Source organism: Thamnophis elegans, chromosome 16 (assembly GCF_009769535.1).
Source record: "Thamnophis elegans isolate rThaEle1 chromosome 16, rThaEle1.pri, whole genome shotgun sequence".
Taxonomy (NCBI): domain Eukaryota; kingdom Metazoa; phylum Chordata; class Lepidosauria; order Squamata; family Colubridae; genus Thamnophis; species Thamnophis elegans.
In genome coordinates, this window is record NC_045556.1 from 18,920,548 (window position 1) to 18,938,364 (window position 17,817).

General features: G+C 46.2%; 1 protein-coding gene across 1 annotated transcript in view; it reads right to left on the bottom strand.

The window, feature by feature from the left end:
- Nucleotides 1–17,817, bottom strand: part of IGDCC4 (immunoglobulin superfamily DCC subclass member 4) — an 80,159-nt gene that overhangs the window by 40,232 nt on the left and 22,110 nt on the right. The window contains 4 exon segments of the mRNA XM_032233739.1: nt 2,977–3,135; nt 3,906–4,047; nt 6,221–6,471; nt 7,338–7,461. Of these exon segments, the coding sequence (XP_032089630.1) occupies nt 2,977–3,135; nt 3,906–4,047; nt 6,221–6,471; nt 7,338–7,461 (676 nt within the window).

Consider the following 17,817-nt stretch of genomic DNA (forward strand, 5'->3'; position numbering starts at 1 on the left):
CGACTCTAGGGGGCATTGCTCATCTCCGTTTCAAAGCCGAAGAGCCAGCGCTGTCCAAAGACGTCTCTGTGGTCATGTGGCCGGCATGACTAAACGTCAGAATGCTGTTATCTTCCCACCAAAAGTGATCCCCATTTTTCTACTTGCATTTTTTCAAACTGCTTGGTTGGCAGAAGCTGGGACAAGTAACAGGAGCTCACTCCATTACGTGGTGCTAGGGATTCAAACCACCGAACTTTCGATCGACAAGCTCAGCATCTTAGGCACTCAGCCACTGCGTTCCTTTCTTCACTAGATTAGACATACCCAATTCCTGCAACCATTCTTCTTCATAGGTTTTAGCCACCAGGCCCCTAATTATAATCTAATAATAATCATCTAATCATGCCTGAACGAAGGTTCAGATCAGTCTGCAAATCCACGTTGGAGAAAACCTTGCCCAATCTTTGCAGTTGTGTGTGTGTGTGCTTGCATTAAACTGTGTTTGTACAGGAAGGCTGTTTGTGCAGAAAAGAGATTCAATCAGCTGCCCTTGGCTACCCCTGATGGCTTTGGAAAGAAGGCAAGCCAGCAAGCAGCTTAGCCACCTGCTGGAGATGTCAAGATGTCAACTGTTTTTCGTGGTCCCAAACTTTAAAAAGACAGCCAGACAAGAAAAGCAGCCAAACTAAGCATTCATGGGCACAGATGTGCCTCCTCATCCATTTTCTGTCTGCTTTTGCACTGAAGCACCGAAGCTGGGGGAGCAAAATGTGAGAAACGCACTTCCCTCGGAGGGCTTGGTGAGAGTTGAAAAGTGCAGTTGTCAATTACATTTAGGAAACCCGAAAAGCCTGGGTCCCCTTATCATTATCTTGGCACAAATTTTTACCAGTGGATTAAAAAAAATTCTCTACCAATTTTCAGCCTAAGCATTCTTCCCAGACCTAAGTTTTCCAATTAGGAAAATGTGTCCCCCCCCCCTCCGCCCTCAATGTGGGTGTCTCTGGGAAGGCAGGAGGAGGCAGATAACATCATGAACGTGATTCAAACGAGATAATGGAATAACCTGCTTCATTTCCAAGATGACGACATGATATACATGGCAGGTTCTCACCCCAAAATATGACCTAATTTGAATTCTTCAACTTTACATCGGCATGTTGGGAGAATCTTGCTCTTGTGGTTTGCAAATCAGGGTTTATGGCTAAGTATGACATTACGAACACAATCAACAGGGGCTCATTCCACAAACCGTGGTTGAACAAATTTATGACTTGGTTGAACGTGTGAACACAATTGGACAAATGACCTAAAATGCAGCTCAGGGGAAACCCTGCATGGCTCAGGAATTGTAGTCTTTCCCCTTCCTAACTTAGTTTCTCTGATGAAATGTCACGTCTACACAGGATAAATTAAACCAGGATCCCATGTATAATTCTACTGCATTTTAGAGCATAAATGGGGAACCCCTGCAACTTTTCAAGACCTCATTTACACCTAGGAAGATTGTTGTTGAAACTCATGGCCAAAACACAGGTATTTCTCCATGTACAACCACAGGGGTGCCCAAAATTTTAAGTCATTGCAGTCATCAGCCGAAATGTCATGTGACCAGCCTTGATTTTATGACTGTTCTTCCAATGATTGTAAAGCAGGTCACTGCAATTTTAAAGTGGATCATGTGATTGTTCAATTAATCCCATTCTTCTCTGAATAGATTCCCCTCCCCCCCCCGAAACTGCATACAGCCCCGGAAACCAGTAAAATTGCAAATCATGGTAGCTTGAAAGGCAACATGACGGCGAGGAAAGGGGCAGAGGAAGTCTTAATTTTGAGGATGAGTTGTAAGTAGCTTAAGTCTGTCATAACTCTGAACAGTTATTAAACAACCATTTGTAGGTCAAGGGTTACCTATACCCAAATCTTGGTTTTGGCATATTGTTCTGACCGAGGCTTCCCAAGAGCATGAAGCAAATTCCTGGTCCCGACAAAAAACCCACTTTATTAATTGACTGTGAATTCTGCTCATTCACATCCAACAAAGTCTTTCAAGGGAGGATTTACAGTCACAGACCTTCTCTGGTTTGGAGAGCTGCCAGGCTGATATCTGCAAAACTGGCAAGGATCGGAGAGCCACAAACCAATTAAGCAAACTAATTGCCTCCTGCAAACTCCACTCCCTTTTTGCTCCTCTTTTATTTCCTCTGGGAGAGGCCATTCATTGTCCACCTGTGGCCTTGCTCCCAAGCTGACCTTTGTTCTTTAGCTGTTCCCTTCGTCTGGCAACTGTGCACATACGCACACTGGGAACAGGCTCCAGCTGTTCTTCTGCCTCACTGATGCCTGACTCCAAAGGCAGCTGATAATTGGCATACAGCTCTGGCCCCTCTCTCTGCCTCACAGAGCCCCCAACAGAGCCTTCCCCAGACTCCAGGACTGGCCCATGTTCCTCCCCAACCTCCTCACTGTCTGAATCTGCTGCCAGCTCTGCTAGCTCTTCACTCTTGCTTTAGAACAGGGGTGTCAAACTCAAATCCCAGGGGCTGGATGTGGCCCGCGGGGTGGTTAGATCTGACCCAAGGTACCAGCCTGGAAACAGCAAAGGACCACCCTGCAGTGCAGTGGATTCTGCATTTTCACTGGCAGAGGGTTGCAGGAAGCTGCCGCAGCCGAAAACAGAACTTGGGAGCTCATTTTCGCTAGCAGAGTGCGTGGGCCATCACAGGCGCCCCTGACACGAGTGATGTCAAGCTGGTCATGCCCACCCTGGCCATAAACACCATGCCCCCCATCCTGAAGTCAAATACAAGCCTGATGCAGCCCTCAATGAAATCGAGTTTGACACCCCTGCTTTCAATTATCTGACCAGTGAGTTATCTCGAAAACCCTTGCAAATTCTTTTGCCAGGATCGTTATAGCCATGCAACAGATGGAAGCATCTAAGACAGGAAAGAGAGAAACTTTAGAGATAGCCTGTCATAATTCATCCCCCACCCCTGCCCAAATTTGTGGAATGTACCTTTCAAGAGAGTGAGGGGAGCATGCAGACTGTAGCGTTTTCCCGCTGTATTGGTTGCCATGCAACGATAGCTTCCAGCATCTCCTTCCTGAACATCTGTGATCTGAAGGACACCATTTGGAAGGACTATGAACCTATGAACCCAAGGATGAAGAGGAAAGATCAATTCCTACCCTGGATCACATCAAAATCTGAGCAAGTGTGCAAAGAAGAGCAGCAGCAAAGATGATAAAAGATCCGGAGGCTAAATTAGAATCATTAGGCTAAATTAGAACTTCCGTTTCCCACCATCCAGTCAGAGCTGAAGAAGCTTCTTGGATAAGAAGCGAAACGTCTTCAAATAAAACCCAAAAAGTCCAGTTGCCTCTCGAAAAAGCACCTTTGGGACATTTGACTGGGGTCGAACTCCTGGCAGTGGGCAGAGTTAGCCTGCAATACTGCATTCTAACCACTGGGAAGAAGGGAGGGAGGAATAGCACTTAGACATATATCGCTTCATAGTGCTTTTACAGCCCTCCCTAAACCATTTACAGAGTCAGCATCTTGCCCCCCAACAATCTGGGTCCTCATTTTACCAACCTCAGAAGTCTTAGTCAACCTTGAGCCAGTTAGGATTGGACTCCTGGCAGTGGGCAGAGTTAGCCTGTGATACTGCATTCTAACCACTGTGTCACCAAGACTCCTTGTTCTGTGTTCTACACTCTTGTAAGACTCTTAGAGCTGGTCATAGATAGACACATTGGGCCATTCTGACAATCCAGAGATAAACCTGTCAGTTGACACAACAGGCATCAAGCTTAGACACACCCCAGAGTTTGCAAGCCACAGCCAGTGAGACTTAGCAGCTCCAACTCAACTAACTCGGTTGTGTTTGATGCAAGGGATGAGCACGCTGCATATTTACCTTGGTTCTGATGGCACAGCCTCCGTGTCCTTCTGCCAAGCAATGACCGGAGCAGGCAAACCTTTGATCCGACACTCAAAACGAGCCATGCCATTTTCTGGCACAGATTGGGGTTCTGGATGTTGGAAAAATGGAGGTAAGGCTGTGGTAGGAGATGTGGGGGGGGGGATAACCGTTGACAGGAGATCAGAGAAAGATGGAAGAAAAAGAAAAAAAAAGAAAGAAAAAGAAAGAAAGAGGGAGGGAGGGAGGAGGGAGGGAGGGAAGGAGACATGAGTTACAAACAGAAGAACAATCTTGCTTTAGACAGAGTTGACCTACTATTGATAATTGCTTTGGGTTTGTTTGGTTTTTTGAAGAATATTTAGTTTATTCAAGGAAAATTAAATAAAAAGCATCAAAATATTAATATTAAAACTATTTTAAAAAAATAGGGTTAATCTTGGGGATGACTTCAAATTGAAGTGGGATTCTTATTAAAACAACTTGTTTTGGAAGTGGTCAGAACCCAACTATTACATTAAAAATTGCCTTTTCTCTGTATAAGACAGAACAATTGAGAACTGGGTCTGCTTGGGATAAGTGATAGGAGCGATACGAAAATACTTCTTTTAGTTCTGCCTTTTACTTCTTGCCGCATAGGGCTTTTCTGTTGTCTTATGTTTTGCATTTTGATGTCTATTGACGAATAGATCAATCCATAATCATAATACTACTTTAAGAAGAAAGGAAAAAAATGAATTCCTTATGAGGTTCTTGCTTGGATGGCACAATCTGTAAATTGGGTACAGTTTTTCTTTTATGAAGACCATGAAAATAAAACAAAATTCCACTCAGGAGATTTGCTTTTACTCTGCACATTTCCTTGCACAACAGGAAACTATTTTTGTACTTTAAAACAAGCAGAGGGAGTATCAAATTTCAGACCCGGTTTTGCTTCCTTGCCTGGCTATTTAACCTGTCAAACAAGGTTTGCTAATGGAGAGAGATTAATACAATTTGCTTTAGGAATAAGTTGCTTAGATAAATTATGTATGAACAATTAGAATGAAATGCGATCAGGATTTATTGAAACGGTTGTGTTACTTCCTATACAGGTAGTCCTTGACTTACAACCACAATTGAGGCCAGAAGCTCTGTTGCTAGGTGAGGCCATTGTTAAACGAGTCATGCACCCATTTTATGATCTTTTGCCAGGGTGTTAAGTGAATAGCTGCAAGTTGTTCAGTGAATCCTGTGGTCATTAAGCAAATCGGGCTTTGCTCATTGACTTTGCTTGTCGGATGCCAGCTGGGAAGATCACAAATGGTGATGACACAACCCTGGGACAACTGCAAACTGTCATAAATACACATCAGTTGTCAAACACCCAGATATTGATCACTAAATAGACAGAGATCCAGTTGTCTTGACCCAGCTCCTCAAACACAACAAACCCTCTGAAGTTAACTCAAAGATTCCTTTAACCAGCAGCCCAGTAAAACGTTTCTCTCTCAACGCAGGCTAACAAGTCTGTTCGGCAGGAAGATGAATAGTTGTCTGCCACATCTATTCATCTCCACTCCCTGCCTTTTATCCCCAGAGCTAGGGTGGGGCCTAGCTAGCAGCAGTGGCTTTTCGGTCCCAAGGACCGGCCCATAGATTTCCACTGCTCTCCTCTCCTCCGTTTCTCTGCATCCGAGCGTCAGGCACTGGACTCAACTGTTCCTCCTCTTCCTCATCAGCCACCTGCAGACCTGGGGGCTGTTAACTTTCCATCTGAGGGCTGACAGGCAGCCCAGGCCACTTCTGTCTCTCTCTCTGCCAGCTCCATTCCCTCCTCCCCCTCGGAGCTCCCAGGTTGCCTTGATGCTGACCCGGACTCCCACGCCTCCTCCTCTGATTTGACTGCTGGAGGGCTGGTAGCCAATAGGCCACAACAACAGTGATCTCTGAAGAGCCAGTAATCTCCCTCTCTCTCTTCTGCTCCACACACCACACAAATGTATGTAGTTCTAGTCCACATCAGTCCTCACTGTGATACAATTCTCTCTCTCTCTCTCTCGCGCTCTGTGTCTCTCTATATATATATCTGTATCTATCTATCATCTATATTTATATAGTATCCCTCCTCCTCCCTCCCTCCCTCCTCCCTACCTACCTACCTACCTACTACATACATACATACATACATACATACAAAACACACATGCACACACACACACGCACACACACACCACCACAGTGAGGACTAGAAACATGCTTCATTTTCTTTTTCAAAAGATACCTGAGGTGGACAGGCTCTTCGTAACGAATTGCAGGGGACAAATACTCACTAGATTCTCGGAGCATCAGAGTTTGGCCAGTGACGGACCCAAATGGGCCCTGAGTGGTACAAGAATAATTTCCTTCCACGCTGGAGCCTTCTGAGTGGTTGTCGTGTTTCGCAGCTCCCACAGTTGACGCGATCAACAAAGAACCGTTGGGGAGGACACGAAGGTTGTCTTCTCCTCTCACCGGATGCCCATTCTTCTTCCATGTAATATTGGAAAACTGCTCACCGGATGGAAAGGAATGAAAACCTAGCCTTAGGAAGAAGAAAGGGAGCAAGGAAGCGACAAGGGAAGAGAAAAGATTACGCGGGGCTCGGAACCAAGAACGTGCAAGAAAGAAGCTCAATTCAACCCTGCCTTGATTTTGTTTGGTATAAGATGGACCAACCCTAGCAAGCTTTTAAGATTCGGTTATTATTACCATACATTGATGTTTCTCAACAGAGAGATAGAATCAAGATCACATGAAGTGTTAATACATATAAGGCCTTGGTAAGGCCACACTTGGAATACTGTATCCAGTTTTGGTCGCCATGATGTAAAAAAGATGTAGAGACTCTTAGAAAGAGTGCAGAGAAGAGCAACAAAGAGGATTAGGGGACTGGAGGCTAAAACATATGTAGAACAATTGCAGGAACTGGGTATGTCTAGTTTAATGAAAAGAAGGACATGGGGGACATGATAGCAGTCTTCCAATATCTCAGGGGTTGCTACAAAGAAGAGGGAGTCAAACTATTCTCCAAAGCAGCTGAGGGCAGAACAACAAGCAAGAAGTAGAAACTAATCAAGGAGAGAAGCAATTTAGGAGAATTTTCCTGACATTTAGAACAATTAATCAGTGAAAAGACTTAGCTCCAGAAGTTGTGAATGCTCCAATACTGGAAGTCTTTAAGAAGAGGCTGGATAGCCATTTGTCTGAAATGGTATAGGATTTCCTGCCTAAGCAGGGGGTTGGACTAGAAGACCCCTATAAGTTCTATAGCCTTGATGACCTGAAGACCTGTGGACTTCGAGTTGAAGTCCACAGGTCTTCAGGTCGCCAAGGTTGAGAACACTGCCCTAAAACAATAAAGCAGGATTCCTGGAATCCTGATGGTGTCTTTTTCTTGATTGGACCTACCTCAAAGGGTTGACCTCAGGAAATAGACCACAACTCAGCTCCAACGTCTCACTGGGGTTGAGGGTCACTTGTCCAGTTCCAGAGCCACAGCTCAACTCCAAGGCCTGCAGTGGAGGGGGTTCTCCTGCAGAAAAATGAGACGATCCCGCAACTCAAGTTGTTATCCCATGGTTTGTATAATTACGATCTACAGAATCAGTCCGAATTGGCCAAGTTCTCACAGGGCATAAATCCAAATACAGCAAGCCCAGACCAGTTCAGTTTGTTGAGTGAGCAAAGATCAAGGTTTTTTTTTAAGAACGGACAACCATTGTCCAATCATTTGCTTGAGCAGGAGGCTGGAGGAGAAGACCTCCAAGGTCCCTTCCAATTCTGTTATTCTGTTCATCAGGAAAAAAAATGGAGTTTTCTCAACAAGTACCACATGGGCACATGGCTTTCTTGGAGCCTGGGGAGGGAGAAAACAGCCTCTCCCACCCCCTTGGAGGCCCCCTGGAGGCCGGAAATGGCCCATTTTCTGACTTCCGATGGGACCAGTAGGTCCATTTTTCGCACTCCCCAGCCTGGAGAGGGTGAAAACAGTCTCCCCTGGAAGCCCTTCGGAGGCCAAAAATGTCCCGTTTTCCGATGTGCACAATGGGCTGTTTTTCTCCCTCCGGAGGCTTCAGAAGGCTTCCCTGAAGCCTCTGGAGAGCGAAAAATGGCTGAAAATCAAGGTCAAAATCATCTGTCCAGTGGGCGCATGTGCACTGGGACTGGCAGGGCAACACCTCACATGCCCTCAGAAATGGCTCCGTGTACCACCTGTGGCACACGGGCCATAGATTCACCATCACAGGTATAAATTCTCCTGCTTGAGCAGGGGGGTTGGATAAGACACTGAGTTTGTTGATCAGAAAGGTCTTCAGTACGGCAGTTCAAATCCCTAGTAGAAGTCTCCTGCATGAGCAGGGGCTTGGACTAGATGACCTCCAAGGTCCCTTCCAACTCTGCAACTATTACCTTCAAAGTCCCTTCCAGCTGTATTCTGCTACTCCACTTTCAATCAACCTGTCCCCCCAGCCAGCTGGTTTTTGTTTTACTGTCTCTGTGACTTTTTAAAAAAAAATCAGCCTGGGTGAGAAACGGTGTGGCACTTTGCCCATGCTTGAATAGATTTTACAGCAATCCAAGCAAGCAGCCTATTAAACCTTTTGCTACCGACTGCTGATAAACAGGCCATGTTTTTTTTGGGGGGGGGGAGGGTGCAGGGGAGAAGGCAGAGAGGGAGTTAGGAGCCAAGAGGAAGCAAATACACTTATGAGCTTGTAATTAACTGCACCAATGCCCAGAATGAACACAAGAGATGTTGAAATGCTTCAAAGAAATGCAAAAGCAGCTGGGGACCAAGCCCCCCTCACATTATTGGCAATAAAATGCTTAACTGCTCCATTAATTTAAAGTAGTTTGTTCTTTCTGTCTGCACAATCCATCCAAGTGTTAATATTTCAAAGCTAAGCATTGCCTGCTGTTTAACCAAACAGCTTCTTTCACTGGGCTACATCAACTCTTTAATTCAAGACCTTTCCTTCCAGGTCTTCCTTCCTTCAATGATTAGGAGGCTAAAATGTACGAAAAATGCTTCCAGGAATTGGGTATGTCTAGTTAGTCTAAAGGCTGAAGGTACGCGGTGGCTCAGAGGCAAAGACGCTGAGCTTGTCGATCAGAAAGGTCGGCAGTTCAAATCCCTAGCGCCGCATAATGGAATGAGCTCCCATTACTTGTCCCAGCTTCTGCCAACCTAGCAATCCGAAAGCATGTGAAATGCAAGTAGGAAATAGGGACCACCTTTGGTGGGAAGGTAACAATGTTCCATGCCTTTTCTGCAATTAGTCATGCCGGCCACATGACCACGGAGACATCTTCGGACAGCGCTGGCTCTTCGGCTTTGAAACAGAGATGAGCACTGACCCCTAGATCGGGAACACTTATTTCAGGGTGGGGGAAGAAAATAAGACCCTGTCTTATTTTGGGAGAAACACGGTATTTTGTCATGCTGATGAGGTGCATGGAAGAAGAAGAAAGAAAAAAGAAGGAAGGAAGGAAGGAAGGAAGGAAGAAAAAGAAAGAAAGAAAGAAAGAAAGAAGAAAGAAGAAGAAAGAAAGAAGAAAGAAAGAAGGCGGCCTGCCTGTATTCTACCAACCCAACCCAAGGAATCCTACGCATTTGACTTCCTAGAATTCCTGGTCTCCTGTGGTGACCCGCATAGTTGTTTAACACAAGGCTGGAGTTATTTATTGCCTTTATTTATAACTCTCCCTAAAGAGTTTCTGTCTCTTCCCTCTTTGCCTTATATGCTGATTCCATTTAAGCTGATTTTAGAGATATCCCAAAGGTGCTTTTTTTCCCCAAGAGGCAACCGGTAGGTTAAGCAACCATCTAATCAGCCCCAAAATATGTTCCTCCAAGGAGAGAGGAAACTTTCCCAGGCCTGATTGCCAAGAATCTTTTAGCTGATGCAACTCCAGATCCACCCTTGTACTTTGGACAGGTGTTCTCATCCCAGCCGTCTCATAAAGTCAAATCTCTCTAGCACTCAAGTTTGGCTTCTCATGGCATCAATGGACACACCCAGGATAGCTTTCTTGGCAACAAGCCAGCCAGAGGGCTTTTTTTGTCACCGTCTTCTTCCAAGAATTTGTTTTTTGGCTTCCCATTCATCTTGTATCCCCTGGGATTCCCCCCCCCTACATCCCATAAGGTCTCTTCTGTTAAACTTTCTGAGATTAATAAAGATCCACCAGGTGCAGCTACTAGTTGGCAAAAAGGTCTCTTCCATCTCATCTTCTTTCTTCTGAATAAGTCTAAGCCTGTCTTTTTCACTTTGAATATGCTATCCAATTATTTTTCCAGAAAACATCAACCATAAACTGCATCTAGTAATGGTAAAGACTAGCACATAAGTGCTAGTCGTTCCAAACTCTAGGGGGGCAGTGCTCACCTCTGTTTCAAGGCTGAAGAGCCAGCGCTGTCCAAAGATGTCTCTGTGGTCATGTGGCCAGTATGATTAAACACTGAAGGAACATGGGATGCTGTTACCTTCCTGCCAAAGGTGATTCCTATTTTTCTACTTGCATTTATGTGCTTTCGAACGGCTAGGTCAGCAGAAGCGGGGATAAGTAACGGGAGCTCACTCCGTTATGCAGCGCTAGGGATTCGAACCTCTGAACTGTCCACCTTTCTGATTGACAAGCTCAGCTTAGCCACTGAGCCACCACCATCTGCATCTACTGTTCCTAATTTGCAAAAATTCAGAAACAAGTTCCCAGTGGTTTAAATCACAACAATCATCCAGAAGACTACAAATGTATCCACATATATTGGCTCAACTTATAGGACGCTGAAAAACTCAGAGCCACAATCAGTCCGAGCTAAAAGGGACTTTATTTTTAAAATGTGGAGGGACGCAACTCAGCTGCTCGTCGACATTTCTAGTTAACTGACGCTATTAGTCGTGTCCTCACTGCTTGTTTTTGTATTGTCCAATTTGTGTTTTAATCTTTAGAAAGATTTTCCTGAGAATCATTTACGCTACAGCATACTAAAAAATTAATTGCAATCCATTAATCTCTCACTCACTCAGCCTCATGGCACCTCACCTGTAAAATATGTGTATTTAATATAGTCGCCTTTCATCACTTTGTTACTGAAATCTCCAAATGATCATTCCTCACTGTTGTTGGAGCATAAAGAAACTAGCAGAATTAATTCCTTTAAACCACTGCTGCCCAGTTTTTCTCCCCGTCTCAATACGGTGTCATTATTTATTGCAAGAGTTATTTGTTCTCCAGAACAAAATGGACATTTAAATGGAGCTCTTCATCTGTACAACAACAACCTTGCAAGGTTAGTATGAGAGAGAACCCAAGGAGGCCCAGCTGTCAGGGTTCCAAGTAGCCAATGAAAGAAGACTCCGAGGCTTGAGTGTCCTCAAAGTTCCACTTTATTAGAGATGTCATATTGGCACTTCTGGGAAAACCCAAATCTGGAAGTTTCCAAGTTTTCCCCACCCAATTGAAAGTCCAAGTCCCTGCCCAGCATCCACATGTCCGTCACATAGTCCAATCAAGCACTGTCCCAACTGCAGATGCCTCCCAGTCACAGCTGCAGGGCAAGATGTCCTTCACTCTCTGAGAAAGGCATGTTATTTTGACTATATCTATCCCTTACTCCATATAACCCCCCCTCCCAGTTTCCCACAGCATTGAAGGTGGCAGGCCTGAAGGCCCAACGCAAAAGATGGCTTCCTGGCCTATCAGGTTGGATGGTTGAAGCTGGACTTGAACCTAGGATGATACCATTTCTCTACATGGCCTTTGGATAAGAAATTCGCCGTTCCTTAGCTTTTGCTGAGATTTTATGAAAAGCTTCAGGAGTGAAATCTCTCAACTCTGATGTTTATGAACAGGAAAATGGTCCCATTTGAGGATTGAAAGGAGACATGGATTCCAAAGCATCAGAAGACAAGAAATAATGGATGGAAACTAATGAAGGAGAGAAGCAACCTGGAATTAAGGAGAAACTTCTTAACAGTGAGGACAGTTAACGGTGGAACAGAAGTTGCCTTCAGAAATGGTGGGTGCTCTTATTGCTGGAGACTGGACATTTGTCATTTGTCTGAAATGGTATCCAGTCTCCTGCTGGAGCAGGGGGTTGGACTAGAAGGCCTTCAAGGTCCCTTCCAGCTCTATTCCAACTGACATTGAATCTCAATCCTTATTAGGAAACAACACAGATATATGTCAGCATTCCAAATATCATGCAGAATTAAATCAGAGCCAAGGAAGAGCTATCCTTAAAGTTCCAATTTAATACCGACCAGGTGGTTCCGCCCCAGGCAACTTATGGACCCTGTAAGGTTCCAGACGGAGCTTGGGGTTATTCCTGATACTCTCGCCCACAGTTCGGCGGAGACTCTTGCTGCTGCCTGGCACTCGGCAGCGTCAGAGTCTGGACCGGATTGCGCCACTACGGCCCCTCCGGGCCAGCGGCTCCCGGAGGCCTCCTTGGTTCACTGAGGAGCTCCGGGAGATAAAGCGCCGGAGGAGACGCCTAGAGCACCAGTGGAGATCCGATAGGTCCAAACCGAACCGAGCACTTTTGACAGCATGCACCAAGGAGTACATCCGGGCATTAAGAACAGCTAAGAGAACACACATTGCCACCTTGGTAGCGTCCGCCGAGTCCCGCCCAGCCGCCCTGTTTAGGATAACCCGCTCCCTCCTAAATAGGAGGGAGGCGGGGGACCCCTTACAGGGCAGGGCTGAGGAGTATGTTCAGTTCTTGGCGGACAAAGTTGCTCGGTTTCGGTCGGACCTGGACTCCACCCCCGCAGATCCAGCCGAGACACAGTGGAATGACTTGACAAACCATCTCTGGGTTGAGTTTCAGGATGTTGCCTCCGGGGATGTGGACAAGGCTATGCGAGCTGTGAGTGCCTCCACCTGTATACTGGACCCGTGTCCCTCCTGGCTGGTTGCCAACAGCAGTGAGGTGACACGAGGCTGGATCCAGGCGGTTGTTACCGCCTCTCTTCGGGAGGGGTACTTCCCCACCGCGCTTAAGACGGCGGTGGTGAGACCCCTCCTGAAGAAACCGTCCTTGGATCCAGCTGTTCTTAATAACTACCGTCCAGTCTCCAACCTCCCCTTTGTGGGGAAGGTTGTTGAGAAGGTGGTGGCCTTCCAGCTTCAGCGTACCTTGGAGGAAGCTAACTATCTTGACCCCTTCCAGTCAGGCTTCAGGCCCGGTTACAGCACAGAAACCGCTTTGGTCGCATTGACCGATGATCTCTGGAGAGCCAGAGATGGAGGCCACGCGTCCATCCTGGTTCTCCTTGACCTCTCAGCGGCTTTCGATACCATCGACCATGGTATCCTTCTGTGACGACTGCGGGAGGTGGGGGTGGGCGGCACTGTTCTGCAGTGGTTCTCCTCCTACCTCTCGGACAGGTCGCAGTCGGTGTCGGGGGGCAGAGATCGTCCCTGAGGCCCCTAACTTATGGGGTGCCGCAGGGTTCAGTCTTATCCCCCCTGCTGTTTAACATATACATGAAACCGCTGGGCGAGATCATTCGGAGGCACGGGATAAAATACCATCAATACGCGGACGATACACAGTTATATCTGTCCGCCCCGTGCCAACTCAATGAAGCGGTGGACGTGATGAACCGGGGTCTTGAGGCTGTTAAAGACTGGATGAGAGCTAACAAACTGGTACTCAACCCGGACAAGACCGAGTGGCTGTTGTGTTTTCCTCCCAACAATTTGGCTGACGTTCCATCGCTCAGGCTGGGGGGTCAAAATTTATACCCCTCAGATAGGGTCCGCAACTTGGGAGTCCTCCTGGACCCACAGCTGAGTTTTGACCACCACTTATCAGCTGTGACCAGGGGGGCATTTGCCCAGGTTCGCCTGGTGCGCCAGTTGCGGCCCTACCTGAACCGGGAGGCCCTCACAACAGTCACTCGAGCCCTTGTGATCTCTAGGCTGGAATACTGCAATGTGCTCTACATGGGGCTGCCCTTGAAGAGCATCCGGCGACTTCAGCTAGTCCAAAACACAGCCGCGCGAGTGATTGTGGGCGCACCACGGTTCGCCCACATAACACCGATCCTCCGTGAGCTGCGCTGGCTACCTGTTGGTCTCCGGGTGCACTTCAAGGTCCTTCTTACCACCTATAAAGCGCTCCATGGTAGTGGATCTGGCTATTTGAGAGACCGCCTTCTGCCAATTACCTACCTGCGTCCCATCAGATCGCACAGGGTAGGCCTCCTCCGAATTCCATCCGCCAGTCAGTGCCGACTGGCGACTACGCGGAGGAGAGCCTTCTCAGTTGCAGCCCCGACGCTATGGAACAATCTCCCCGTGGAGATCCGCACCCTCACCACCGTCCAGGCCTTCCGCACAGCCCTCAAGATCTGGCTATCCCGTCAGGCCTGGGGATAAGACTTTACTCTCGCCCCTCCCGAATGTTGAATGAATGTTGGGTTTTTATTGCTAATTATTTTATTCACATTTTCTTTTTGTGTTTTGTCCTGCACTCCCTTCCCCTATCATTGTAAGCCGCCCTGAGTCCCCTCAGGGAAAAGGGCGGCCTATAAATGCTAATAAAATGAAAATGAAATGAAAATGAAATGAATAAGACAGACATGTTGGCAACGAACTGTGGAATCCCAAGTCTAAAAGCTTCCTGGGATTCCACCCAGTTGAAAGTTCATGATCCTATCCCCACACCCATAAATCCACCACATGGTCCAATCTTCTTCGGCCACGCTGGCATCTTCACCCAGCTGGTTCCGGTCAGGTGCAGAGGTGCAGAGACAAAATATGACCTTGGGGTTCTAGAAAGGAATGACAACAACACATTCCACAATTCTACTCCTTTCTATTCCCTCCCAATTACTACACTAATGAAACAATAGAGAGTGTGGCAGGCCAAAGATCCTAAAAAGGAATATAACTGCAGGCCTGACAATATAGCTGTCCAAAAAGGGGGCCTTACCAAATAGACAATGGGATGCGGTGGCTCAGTGGCTAAAACTCTGAGCTTGTTGATCAGAAAGGCCAGCAGTTCGGCGGTTCGAATCTCTAGTGCCGCGCAACAGAGTGAGCTCCCATTACTTTTCCAGCTTCTGCCAACCTAGCAGTTCGAAAGCACGTAAAAATGCAAGTAGAAAAATAGGAACCCCCTTTGGTGGGAAGATAACAGTGTTCCATGAGCCTTCGGTGTTTAGTCCAGAGGTGGATTCCGGCAGTCACTACTTCCTGTTCCCTTGTAAGTATGCTGTGCGCACATGTACAGAGCAATAAAATTGCTCTGCGCACGTGCAGAAGCAAAAAACAAGATAGCAGCACCTACAACGCCACCAGAAGAACTGGTTCAGGGGCGTGGCAGTCCTGGGTCACTGCCGGTTCCAACGACCCAGGCCGCCAAACTACTAACAGTTCAGCCGAATTGGTCCAAACCGGTAGGAACCCACCACTGGTTTAGTCATGCCGGCCATATGACCACAGAGACATCTTCGGACAGTGCTGGCTCTTCAGCTTTGAAACGGAGATGAGCACCGCCTTCTAGAGTCGGGAATGACTACCACATATGTGTGAGGGGAAACTTTACCTTTACAAAAAGAGACAGCTGATAAGAGTAAAAAACTTTGGTCTTTGGAGTGTAGAGCAGACAAACAAAAGATAACTCCCCTGTAGAACAAAAACCACAATAAAACCCATCCAGAGATTTGTGTCTCCTGAGCTAACACGCAAGAGGTCCCAAACCTCCAAAAGAATAAATCACAACAAACAGCCCATGGATTCAATGTTAACTTTTGCACAAACCATTTTGCATTTTTGATCCAGGTTATTAGAGGAATGAGGGGGCCAGGGATGCAGAATCGTTCATGAGACTCGTCTCCATGGCAGGATCTGCAGGGTCCCAGAATCGTGTGATCCCTTTTGGTGACCTTCTGACAAGCGAAGTCAAACGGGGAAAGCCAGGTTCACTTTGTGAACTGTCTTACCAACTTAACAACTGCAGTCATTCTCCTAACAACCATTGCAAGAAAGGTCCTGAAATGGAGCAAAATTCACTTAGCAGCTGTCTCGCTTAGCAACAGAAATTTTGAACTCAATTGTGCTCGTAAGCCAAGGACTACCTTTTCAAATTTCAGTTTCAAACCTTTATTGTCAGAGTACAACATGTACGTACAATGAGATTGGCTGAGTCTCCCTTTGTGCACCCCGCCCCCAACACAATACAACTCACAGTGAAAGACAAAAAAATCCCTAGCCCAGTGAATCCTGCTACGCAAACACACAATCCTATTGCACCATGTGCATTTATTGCATGTTGTGCCAGCCCTGCAAGTCAATCATACTATGTTGTTGTAGAGTTATTTTCCATTCAGGAGTCTGAGAGTTAAAAACTGTTCTTCAGCCTGTTTGTGTGGCTGCCTATGCTCCATTCCATTCCATTCTCTGCTCCATTCTCTCTCCATTCTCTGCTCTATCTCTATTCCATCCTCTATCCAGAGAGGAAGGGATGGAAATAGAGAAAGAGAGCAGAAGAGAGAGAGAGTGGAGGGAGGGAGGGAGGGAAAGAGAGAAGCGAAAGAGAGAGGGAGAGGGAGGGAGAGAAAGAAAGAGGGGGAAAGAGAGAGGGAGAGAAAGAGAAATGATATTATGAAAGTGTTTCTTTTTTATTGTTGCTAGACATAATATTCAAAAGCAGAAAAAAATGAAGAGGCATAAAGGGCATTTATCACATTTTTCTTAGAACAATTAGCTGAACTCTGCTGTGTTTATCATTATTTTAGCTAGTAAAACCTCATTATTAAGCTTAAATTGCTGTGTTGGCACTTTGCGATAAATAAGTGGGTTGCAGTTTGGGCGCTCAGTCTATACAAGATTTGCCATCACTGCTCTAATCTACTGTATTTTCTATCCTATCCTATCCTGTTTCAAGATGGTAGCTGAATTCTTTCTCCTAATCCATTTGCACCATTGGTTGGGGTAACCCCTTTGCCCAGCAGACAGTCTGATGCGGTGTACGAGAATATCCAGCTTGAACTGGTGCCCAAAACCTTTAAGGCTTTAATAGATATTTTTCATTAACAGCCTACAAAAGGCAACCTGCTTGCCAAGATGTTAAAAACTTGCTCTTTCCTCTGAAGGGTGTTATAAAAATAAAGCAAATGAGTTATATCACTTTGTCAATATACAATGTGGTAGCCCTGGGAAATAAATCTTTTTTAAAAAAATGGATTTGGATTTGTCAGCATCCAGAGCTTTTAAAAATTTAGGATTTTAGTGGAGATTTTTTGCTTTTTACTGATATTTATATCAGATTTTCTTAGGGACACGGTGGCTCGATGGCTCAGTGCTTAGCCACTGAGCTTGTCAATAAGAAAGGTCAGCAGTTTGGCGGTTCGAAACCCTAGTGACACCTAAGAGAGTGAGCTCCTGTGACTTGTCCCAGCTTCTGCCAACCTAGCAGTTTGAAAGCACAAAAAAATGCAAGTAGAAAAATAGGAACCACCTTTGGTGGGAAGGTAACAGTGTTCCACGTGCTTTCAGCATTGAGTCATGCCAGCCACATGACCACGGAGACATCTTCGGACAGCACTGGCTCTTTGGCTTTGAAACAGATAGGAACAACGCCCCCTAGAGTTGGGGAAGACTAGCACACATGTGCAGGGGAACCTTTACCTTTATCAGGTTTTTATCTTCGTAAACTGCACAAAGTCACAGAGATTGAGTTGGGCAGCCATATAAATTTTCTTAAATAGGTAAACAAATTATTGTTCAGAGGAATTGGCACCCTGTGTTCTGTGTCGCTTGCATGATGCCATCCCATGCACACGGTGTGGTTGTGGGTTCATCTGGAGATCTAAGCCCGCAGCAGTCCCGTGTGAGACAAAGGTCTGGAGCTGTTTCTATGTTTCCT